The sequence below is a fragment of the Apteryx mantelli genome, chromosome 10 (genome assembly GCF_036417845.1).
Source record: "Apteryx mantelli isolate bAptMan1 chromosome 10, bAptMan1.hap1, whole genome shotgun sequence".
NCBI lineage: Eukaryota > Metazoa > Chordata > Aves > Apterygiformes > Apterygidae > Apteryx > Apteryx mantelli.
Window position 1 is genome coordinate 17,386,646 of NC_089987.1, and position 11,622 is coordinate 17,398,267.

At 37.0% G+C, this 11,622-nt stretch overlaps 1 protein-coding gene across 1 annotated transcript; it reads right to left on the reverse strand.

The window, feature by feature from the left end:
• Nucleotides 1–764: 764 nt before the first annotated feature.
• Nucleotides 765–8,335, reverse strand: SNX20 (sorting nexin 20). Its single transcript, XM_013941247.2, has 4 exons — nucleotides 8,224–8,335; nucleotides 6,097–6,269; nucleotides 4,323–4,474; nucleotides 765–1,747 (listed from the first exon to the last, which is right to left on the reverse strand). Exons 2-4 carry the CDS (start codon nucleotides 6,260–6,262, stop codon nucleotides 1,079–1,081), a joined length of 987 nt encoding a protein of 328 aa, XP_013796701.1. The 5' UTR covers nucleotides 6,263–6,269; nucleotides 8,224–8,335; the 3' UTR covers nucleotides 765–1,078.
• Between the last annotated feature and the right edge of the window lie 3,287 nt (nucleotides 8,336–11,622).

Below are 11,622 nucleotides of genomic sequence, written 5' to 3' on the forward strand. Positions count from 1 at the left end.
CTTTCCCAGAAGCATTGGGGCCAAGACATGCTCAGTATTCATATCTGTGGATGGGGTTCCTGAAAGAATCAACTGTATCATTGCAGTGCCTGCAAGATGGTATCTCCATCGTGTGTACCAGGCTGTAAACCTAAGGCAACACCCAATTTACATAAACCTCTGAAAGACAACGGAGAAGCACATGCTTAGCACAGATTGTCTGTTAACCATGTGTCTCACAGCTTGATAATCAGAATTAAATACTACCCTTATATTAGCCAGATGTTCCCCTCCACAGCACTCTTCTGTGGTTCCTTTTCATGGTGTATATATTGCGTGTGGTGTGAATTTTCTACTTAGGTCAGAGCTGTGTTTAAAAATCGCCCCAAACAAGAATGTGGCTTCAATACAAGTCATGAAACTGTATCAGCTACAAAAAAGAAATGAAGCATACTCCCTCACCTTTAATGGAACCATCATCACTTGTATTTTTTGTTCCTACCAAAGTTGACTGTAAACCTTTCCCCCAAACCCTCCTCCCAGAGCAGTTGACTTTCGTGGGAACAGGAAAAATCCCATCATCCTCAGAAATGGCAAAGTGCTGTTTAACAGTGCTTCAGCTGGAGGAGTAAAAGTTACACTGCATTTCTGAAGATGCATCCTTTAGATTGCATGGACTGAAAAGATATTTCTCTTCTTGAAAGGAAGTTATTTCCACATGAGCAAGCAATGTCTGTGATTCTGCAGATTCTTAAGTATTTTATTCATTATATTTTCCTGTTCTGAAAATACACATGAAATGGACTATGTTCAAAATACTGTCAAAATAAGCAAATCATAAAGAAATTTTGTTACACATTTCTTTCAAAAAGTTTTGATAAGCTTATGTTACTTGTATCTATAGAGTAAAAACAATATTGTCCAACATAAATGTTAGTGTCCCTTTTGAACATGAAAGATATTTTATTTAAGTTTTGCTAAGTATAAAATTATGTTATCCAAACAGGTGATTTCCAGTTTCTACTCTGTCAGGAATTTGTGTTCAGGATGAGGAGCTGATGGTTTTATTCTTTAATGAAATCCAAATCCTTTCTCATGTTCACTGTACATACTCCCGAACTGCAAGTTCTTTCAGGGTAAAAATCTTTACTGGATGTTTTTTTGACTTCCATTCTTCCAGTTTCTCTTGCAAAGACAGAAAATCCTTGCCAAGTTCATACGCCAAAGTGATCATCGTTTCTAACAATGGAATATAATACCTGTGACTGGTGTGTACATGAAGGCGTAATAGAGCCTTCTCTCCATATTCAAAGGCACTTGCAGGGTTTTCCAGGTCCTTGTGACACACCATGATAGCACACAGAGTCGGGACAATTGAGACAGGGTTGCCTCTCGTTAGCCTTTCTTGCAGACCGATGACTTCTAACAGAATTTCCAAAGCTTTGGTGTACTGGCCACCCCGCAGGCAACCATATGCTTCCTCAAGCTCTGGCCTTGTTAAAAAGTCAATAAATTTTTTTGATCTTCGGATATATTTCATAGAATATAGAAGTCTCAGATAGTCCTTAAAGGCTAATTTCCTCTCATTGATTATTTCTTCTGTGAAGTTCCCAGTCAGAGTTTTTTTGGGGAAGGTCACATCTTCCATTTCTTCACTGAAGTCCTGCAGAAGATTTCTGTGCAGTTTGTCAAAATCTGAATAGCGCCGTTCAATTACAGATCTGTTGCAGTCAAAACTTCCTGTTTGCAGAATAATGATTTTATACATCTAACACAACAAAACAGAAAAAGAAGAATCAGAATGACCGTTCTAGCCTCAGTGCAGCTGGAGTTTGTAACTGCTTCAAAAAGACTTCATGCTTGCATATTCTACTGCTGAAACCTTCCTGCACCAATCTTACATGAGTAATCTTGTACACTCCTATGGCTTGTAGTGCTGCTGCTGCATTAATTACTGGTAAGGAGTATGGTGTATTCTCGGCACAGGGCAGACTTTTCAGAACTGTATCCATCAAATATTTAATTCCCACCTCCTCCTGTTTTGGACTTTTGTCACCAGACTTTGCCTTGGCATATATAAATAAGTTTGTAGATAAACAAAGCACCAGCCAACTCTGTCCTGCAAGGTGCTAGACTGGTGATCTAGCAAAGACTGAAGCACACAAAATCCCTTGCAGAGCATTTCTGTAACTGCACTTGGTTTATAACAGCCATGGCTGCTGCAATCAATCATCTTCAGTGAACAGAATAGATTTCCCAGATTTAATATTGAGTGTAGTGTATTTTACATTAGTTGTAATACTCAGAAATGCTGTTTTTATCAGACATTTCTTGAGATTTGGGGGTATTATTAATGCTGTGAAAGAAAAGAGAATAGTTGGCAGGAATATTCAGTGTATGCAAAAATTAGATGGAATGACTCCAAAGACTTTTTCTTTTCTAAATAATTGTCCTGTTACTCAAACTTACTTGGCATGTAATTAATGCAAAAAAAAAGTGACATTTCTAAAGAAAATCTGTGTTTGCTGTCCAAAATCCTTCACTAACAGTTAGCAGCAACATTCTCCCACTTTAACAGTACTCAAGAGTAAGTTTTCCTTAGCTCTTCACTGGCCTCAGAAAGGAAGCGACTATGATAAATGTGATGTTAGAAAAATAATTGCAAAATAAAATTGAGTGTTATGTGCTGTACAAATAGATTCTCTTTTGGTCCTGATCCAAGAACAGTAATGTTGAGGAAGTCTCCTTGCCAGGCCAAATCCTTAATGTGTGTAAACCAGTGAAACTTCACTGAGGCCATCTTAGCTGCGTCATTGTACACCAGCTAAGGACATGGACTATTGACCATGATGGCTTTTGGATGATGACGATGTTCACAGTCAGCTTCACTATGTTCCCACTAAATTAAACAGGAACTGGAGCAGGCTTACTTATGTCACCTGTTCTCTTTGCTGGTATTGGAACATGTAAACCAATACTAGCACAGGTATCTTTCTGGTTTTCTTCTTTGTTTTTCCTTAAGAGAAATTCTTAGTTTTAATCTTCACAAACCATCTCCTTTAGAGATTTGTACATCTGAGCTGACTTCACTGACTGTTTTTTATTTGTAAGCACTATGACATTTTTCCTATACTTTGCCCCACTCCCTGCTGAAAGGTATACTCCTGATGCATACCCAAAACAATAAGAGCAATTTTTTAAGCTATCATTTTATCAAGGGCAGCTAAGTAAATATTTTTATTTGTGGAATGTTCATGAGAAGGGGAAGAAATATCATTTCCTCAAATTAATAGTCAAATTGGCACGATTTTGTTGTAATGTAAATCTTTTTGCCTAGGCATTTAACTTGTGACACAGTTTAACTACTGCACACTAGAAGTAATACCCTTGTCCTCATACAGTTTTACTAAAACAAATTTTATTTATTCAACAGCTATTCAGTGCATGTAAGAATGGCGGCATCTAATTAGCTGTGTATAGCATGCAACAAGAAGTTAGGACAGTCTCTGAAATGTTTACTTGCTTCAAATCCTATTGAGTTTAGACACCCAGTATGAGCAATGCCAGTATGATTCTTAGCACTTTTCATCTACAGATCTCAAAGGTTTTTGCAAAGGAGGAAAACATCCCTATCTGAATTTCACCAAAAGGAGTACAGAAGCAAAGAGACATGGGGTAACTTTCTCTAGATGAGTCCTCCAGAAGGCCAGGAGCAAAATCAGAAACAAAAAACAAGTCTCAGTACTGTGAGAAAATATATAAAAATCCAACCTGTTCTGTTGTTTCTGTCCCTCATGTTTATGTTTCACCGTAAAAAATCTGATAGAAGTATGCCATCCAGTGGAGCTCTAGGCAGGGAAGAGGAATCATGCCAAAGGAAATCTAGCTGGAAGATGAGTCTTAGATTTTGTCTACATCAAAGAATTTTGCACTTGTGCTAACACAAATCTCTGATATGGAAGTTATACAAATACAATGCAGCTGTTATACCAGCCTAGCTTAGAACAAGTGTAACTATATTGATATTTTTATACCTGCCTAAATTTTCTTAATGTTGACAAGCCCCTGGGTGTTAAGGATACTCAAGCTGCTATTTAACTTGATATCACTTTTCCACTGCTGCAGCTTTTAGAAACTGTCTGTCAATTTTTTTTTAGGGGAAGATTCCGCCAGTTATGCCCATATGAACAGTGTCTTACTCTGAGAACAGGTTCTACTCTGTGTGATCAAGGCTTGCAAAACTTGGCCTTTGGTGAGACTTTCATGTAGTGAGCCATGCTGTGCAGACCCCTGTAGAGTGAATAAAAATTAATGATCTTCTTACATATTCATTTTTAGCTTACCACATATTTAGATAAGTGGTGCTCTACAATTCTGGTTGATGGGATTTCAAAAAGGAGTTTGACTTGTCTGCACTGGCGTTTTTCATTCCTCCAATATTCCTGAAGCTCCTTAGTGGTCATTGAAGAATTGGAATTTAGCGATGCATTGGAATCTAAAAACAATATATTTATTATTTCAGATTGTAACCTTTGCATTTGGAAAGAAAGCTCCTACATATTTATTGTGAAAGCAGAGCCTAGAATTTCTAATGCTATAACAGCAATATCTGAAAACTGACAAGTCATTCTGCTGCTAATAAGGACAGCTTTAGATTCTCTAACTGAGAAGACTATAGTGCTCTGAAGTTTGAAAGAGACTAAACTGGCTGCAGAATATAAACTTACCTGCATGATGGCAATTGCCTGAAGTAGGAAAAAATACTGACAGGAAGTATCACACGCCTAGGTTGCAACCTCAGGCAGAGCCTGAACAAGAGGTAAGCTTCACCATCCCGAAGTAGCCCTAGGAAACCCTGACTCAGACGGTCTTCCAAATCAGACATTTCTCCAGGCTTCTTTGTTGCTAAGAGGAGGAGATAATACAATGCAGCTGCAAATTCAGACACATATTCAAATCCTGACCCGATTCAAATGTTGGGGCTGTGCAGTAACAGGTGAAAGCTGAGACAACATGCATATCCTAACCTTAAAGGAGAAACTCAGATAAGCAGCAGAGCCAAAAGGGGGATTCTCACTTCCTTTTTTTCTTTCATAGCTGAGCTGACGCCACAGTGATACTTATTTATATACCTCTCTCTCTCTGCACACACACACAGATGCACACCCACACCTACACACATATATACATAGGTGTATATATATATATGTAAATGGAAGACAACAGATTGAAGAGTTTTCTTATGGGAGAATTTGGTGTAGCTTTTCACAAGGCTGTTTTCTCTGTCTTTGAAATCTAGTGACAGCAGTTTTCATCAGGTGGCAGAAAGGATAGCAAAATGGGTAATATGAATGGAATATTTGTATTTCAGTGGGCACATCAGTCTCCATTTCCTAAAATGATGTTTCTGTCAGTGTAGTCAGCTGAAGTCATTGTCTGCAATGTATTTAACATTCAGACAAGGGAAGTGAATGATCATAAATGAATGGAAAGATAACTGCTTGATACAGAAATAGAACTGTAAAGGCATTATAAAATTCCTTCGGTGTCCTCATTGGGGTTTGGCTCAATCTCTGCAAAGCATCTATTTCTTATGAGTAATGTGCTGTTTAGGACAGCTTTGCAGGGGGGTTTTCTTGAAGAAATTGTATATATTATGGATTATATTTAACATTTTTTTAATAACAGATGAGAGCAATTTTAGGCATAGTAAAAGTTCAGTGTAGCTTCTTCCCCAGGGATGTGATAGATCACTGCTTGAGTTTAGTTTCAATCCAGTTCTTGGTGTCCTTGGTAATACTTCCAAGAAATTCAGATTTTGTGATGTACAGAAAGCACATTCACAAGACAGGCCATCTGATGGCCACTGTTTTGGTCGCTGGTGTGTAAACTAAATCTGGGTTTAAAAGGAAAATTCTACATATATGTGTACCAGGATGTGCATCTATTTTACTATTCCTACATTATTATTACAGGTTTAATCAAAGGTTATCTTTAGTGGAGTAATAGCAGTATAAATCTGGAGTATTGCTGCAGTAAATAAAGCAAAAGTTTTTATGTAAAAGGTCAATAGCACTAATAGCTATATGAAAAATAGAATGAAAGGATAGCATCAACCTTGAAGGTCATCTTTTCCTGGGTTTTCTTTTCTCATTTGACATGAAATTTCAGCTGTGGGTTGATTTTGTTCTTCATCAGATGGAGTTGTGGCAGAGAATGGAGTAATCCTGCTTACAGCTTCCAACAGCTCTCCTTCTTCTGTGTAGTGTGGGTCCTGCTCCATTGCAAAGCTATCACCGAAAGATTACAATAAGTATGACATTTCTTAATAGCAGGCCTTTAGAGGATCCAGTCTGGTAATTTTCTATTTTATTGACTTACTCATTGATCTCTGTGAACAAATTTCAGGTCATCTATAGTTTCTTTCATAAAAACTAGAGTACTAAATAGAAATACACCCATAGCTATTAGTGAAGAACTATTACTATTGCCACTGAAAGTGTTTGGAAATCTTTTTGTCAGATTAAAATCAAATGTGGAAACCATAATAAGAAGTTATGCTAAATAAGGTTAGATGGAGAACTCTGACTCCATTTTTATCAGTGATATTTTTGTCAGAAACTTCAGTGGGGACAGATTTTTGCTCCTTGTATTTTGCCCTCAACCTTGAAGTAGTAGTATGGATGAACTCAAATCTTGGAGATAATTAGTATGACTAGCAGTCTGATTTTCTCATATTGCCAGAATTTACTCTTCTTAAGACTCCAGAATTTGGCATCTGTTCTTAACCACTATGTTGGCCTGTAGGGCAAAACAAGGTGATCTCTAAAATAATACTTTTGTCATATTTCTGTTTCATTTTCCCTCCAGAGTCTTGTCTCTGATCTGTGAGAACAAAACAACTGAATCTCACAATGGCTAGGTAGAAGGAAAACTGAGTTTTTTAATTATTATGCAGAAGCATTCTCCCTTTACTTGTCTTTTTTCGCCCATATACTATGCGTGTAACAGATTTGTATGTCTGTCTTATGCTAGGACTACAATTTTACCATGTGTTCATAAAATGCCTAATACAATATGGCCCATAGATTGGATTGGCCATTTTGCCACATATATATCTCCCTGGGATGGATTTTTTTTAATAACTAATTACAACATGATTATGTTATACTAGCAGTTGAAAAAGCTTTAAGAGCATCTTAAAAACTTTGCCAGGGTGCTGTGTTCAGTTAGTTATCATGACAGAGAAAGTTTGCTCACAATTCAGACAACAGTGGAGAAAATCAAATAACATAAAAAAACTATTTTAAAATGTTCTAGTCTTCTTTGCACGTATGTAAAGATAATGCTGAAGGAGAGGTTATCACTTTCCTCTAACAGACACCTTTCCTTTGCGTGGCTTGGATAAGCAATATAAGCAATACATATGAGTCCCCCTCCTCCTTAGCAGGAACCTCATGGAAGCCCTTGTATTTGGACTTTGTACTAGGTCTCCCAGGATGTGGAAGTTCTCCCTGTTGTTCTTGACTTCCTTAACATCTGCTTTTTGGACATTAAAGTAGACAGTTACTTAATTTCCAGCTGCTCAGACCTTTTAATAATCATGACAGTTTATCCCATGGCTATAAACTTGAAAATACTTGTTTTTAATGATAAATGAAGATTACCTCGTTTATACCAGATTAAATAAGGAATCTGAAAATGGCTAAATAATTTAAATGAGAGCTTTTCTGTGGGTTGTGAGTTGGTACAACTACATAAGCAAAATTATACTTATGTTGAAGATACATATCTTTATAAATATCTTATTCATTTGTAGATATAAAATTAGACATATATAGTTTATATATTATATATATAATATACATAATTTATCTATGTATAAATACTGCTTAAAAACATAATTTACCACAGAAATACAACATGATTTTAAATAGAAGGATGCAGAAGTGAATGGTATGACATACAAGTCTTTGTGTATTTTTGCCTTGAAAAGTATCTATACTTTATATCAAAATTTTGTTTCATTTTCACATCTAAAAGTCATTGTAAGCTGTTTTAACTAAGCTACTATTTACTTCTACACTTAAAAAAAATCCAGACCAATACAAAGAAACCTGCAACAAATTATACAGTTATGTTTTGAAGAAACATTCAGCCTGTTCTTTTTCAGGGTAAATGCCACTCAAACTGCTGCACTGAGTTATAAGTAACATCAGAAACTGTAGTACATAAAATACTCACCTGGGAACTTCGGAAGAGATTTTAGTTGAGGTGCATTTATAGTCTGTATAGGTTCATGGAAGACTTGCTTTCCATTTTCAAAATGCAGAAAAATATGTCTGTGTTTTCTTGTAAGAGGCGCATTCTGTGTTGTACAAAAAGGAAGGAAGAAGTCTTGATTAAATCAGACTTCCTCATCCAATTGGCTCACTGTTTCAGCGGAGACTGATTACGCATGAAATTTCCTATCTGCCCTGAACAGTTCTTGTGCTGTCTGCAAGCGAGACACGGCCTGGTGTCAGCAATGCAGCTCCGGCAGCGAGGGAGTGTTGGCAATACACGTGCAAACACAAAACACGGCAGAGGAAAGAGTTCAACAGGAATTACAAAATCAGTGAAAACTTCTCCACATGGATGTCAGAAACCAAAAAAATACAATTAGCAAAGGAGAGATGAGGAAAAAAAGAACCAAATACGTAAGTGTATTTCTGTGGAAAAGTAGACCCTGTAGGACATCTTTAAAATACAGACTTACCATGCAGTTCAGGAAAAAAAAATGCAGATAGTACCACAATAAATAGCCTCATTCTATATAAACTTACATTTTTGACAGAAATCCTTATTCTACACTGTGCTTAAGCATATGATTAATTTTGAAATATCTGCTTAATTAAAGTTCAGAAGGGAGCATTATTCTATCTGACATGACTACTAGACTTGAAATGGACTTAGGTGTGTGCCTAAAATTAATCCCAGGCTTAAGTCCTTTGTTGAACTGAAGATAAAGTGAAGAAAAATGACATATTAATCCACATGTCCAGTGCCCAGAGGCTTCCTTTTGCAGTTGACTTTACTTTGGAAAATTGCTTGAAGTATCAAGGTAGTTATTTCTGGGGTAAATAATACAGAGACTATCTTTTAGAGTAATGTAAAGCTTCTCAGTTGCCAAAGCTCACTCACTGAAAAACCAAGAGATTTTAATGCAGCACAAATGTGAGAGGAAAACATCCAAAGGACCACATGGATCCTGCCCCACACATTCCTTTAAAACAAACAATTTCAAGTAATGTAAAATCGGGGCCATAAACTGGCAATACCTCTCTTCTGCTTTATTCACAGCATAAAATGATGCCAATTTTAACTTGGACTCAGTCTAAATGTAGAACTTTTGCCAAAATAGCTGTCAGAATGATGAAAAATCACTTCTCTACAGCCACAGCCACACTGGCAAGACCCCTCATGTAGCTGCCGTTATATTGGCAGAGTCCTCTAGCCAGAATAGCATGTTCCATTCGGGAAACGGATTTAAGTTATACCAGAAAAGAATTCTTTTGCTAGTGTAGGATGTGTCTCCACAAATGTGTGTTTGCCAATACAGCTCTAAGGTGTAGCTATACCAGCCAACCCTTTTAAGTGTAGACAAGGCATGGGTTTCTGGCTCAAGTCTCATTCCTTTAAAGTTAGATTTATGTTTTTGGTTACAATTGTGAACAAAAACCAAGGGGGATTTTACTCATGCTGACAGCTCACAGATGTATCCAAGCCTTTTATTTTGAATCTGCTAATTTATGTGTAGCCAAAAAGCAATATATTATTTTGTGATGCTTGGTGCTATTGTCCTGCTTTTGATACAGCTGAAGGAAAGTATATTTTTCAGTATGTTAAGCACAACCTTTATGGTCAATTATTTCAGAAGAAGTAGTTCCTAGTTAAATTAACCTGAATGAGTGAAAAATGAGAAATCCCTTATTATGAGTATGGCTGACTGATATAAATTTAATTTGCAGATCAAAGGTGCTCTGCAAGAATTCTGACTGCCTCAGTAGAACCAGCTGTTACAGCCACAGCCGGTTCCTGAACAGGTTGTAGAAAACATCCGCAGGACTATTGCTAAACTCATTCCCAAGAGTCATCCCATGATATCCATAGTGGATTTACGAAGCTGCTGCTCCTCAGCCTCCTCCCACGTGCCCAGGTTTGGTCCAGACAGCCCCCTGGCCCTTCACTGGGACCAACTGTTGTTAGTCTGGCAGCACTTTACTATTCTAAATGTCTGCTGGATTAGCACATTCAAAAAAGTCAACAATACACAGTGGTGCTTGCTAGCAGAATGCAGAACTAATATCTTTCTCTTTATATTCTCAGTTTCACTTCCAACAGTCAAATACAGCATGTGTAAAGGATTACATAGTAGAAAAGGGGAATTTTAACAAAGGCAGCATAAAGTTCTGAGGGATGAAGAAGTGCACTTACACTGTCAATTCATCTGACTACTCAGAAAACTATGGTAAATTTTAATGGAAAAGCGTGTTCTGTCACATTCACTGATGGAGAGCACTGACTTTATCTGGTACATATAAAAAATGCACAGTATTAAAATGCATTCACCAAGGGATATGGAAAGAGTGCTCTGCTGTAACATTGGAGCTAGGCAAGGTTGAAACCCTAACATTGCAGTGCATAAAAATGGTTGTCATAGGAGTTTTGCTAGGTCCTCCCTACCAATTTAGGATGGAAGTACTTGCTTTAGGAAAGTTTGTTTTAGGAAGAGTAACCTGAAAGTTTATTTCTAACTCTTGGTAATCAACCACCACATGAGCTGTATTGTGATGCTATGTTAAGGATGCCTATATCAAAAGACCATGTATGTGCTTTTGACTGGTTAAAGGGCCAGAAGGGACTGCAGCAATAATGTAAAATATCCTGTCTTGAGTTGTACCTGATTTTTACTGTTCAGTTATACTCTGTTTGATTTATACCCTGATGAAAAATCCACAGCAATTTTTGAGAAATTGTTCAGATAGACAATTCTGCTTCCTGTTAACTTTTTTTGCCTATTTTCTTTGAGGACTACAATAACATAAATCTGACTTGGGCAATTAACATTTTACCAATCAGATAGATTACACAAACCCAAATAGACACAATATTTAATCATAGAATACAAAGCTGGTATCATCGTGAAAAATTGTGAGAGAAACCAGTGCTATACAGAAACTGCAGTTTACTGACAGATTTTTACCATTGTAATGGGCATAGCAAGCTCCTATCCTGGTGAAAGACAAGATACTGAAGTGTTGCTTATGCTAGTTAGAGAATATCATGTCTCAGTTGTGGTTGCAATATGCCTTTTACAAAATACTCTTCAGCTTCTGCCCCAGTAAATACAGCTTCAAGTGACCTGATAGGTCCTGCTTTTCCCTCTCAGGCCCCAAACTATGTAACTAATACTTATTTATTTTATCTCATCATTTATTGGAACCGTGGATGATGAGGAAAAACAAGAGGAGGCAGAAATACCTAACGTATTTGTTCAAGTCCTCTTTTATTACATAACTAATATTTAGAAAGTACCACAATGCTGTCTTTGATGCTTCTACAAGAACTTTTCCTCTCACTTTTAATGCAGCTGGATAAATA

Coding starts and splice junctions, on each gene's coding strand:
- SNX20 (XM_013941247.2), bottom strand. CDS start 6,262: ATGGAGCAGGACCCACACTACACAGAAGAAGGAGAGCTGTTGGAAGCT. Junction 4,475..6,096: donor AGGAAAAGATGACCTTCAAG/GTTGATGCTATC, acceptor TATTGTTTTTAG/ATTCCAATGCATCGCTAAAT. Junction 1,748..4,322: donor ACCACTTATCTAAATATGTG/GTAAGCTAAAAA, acceptor TTGTTGTGTTAG/ATGTATAAAATCATTATTCT.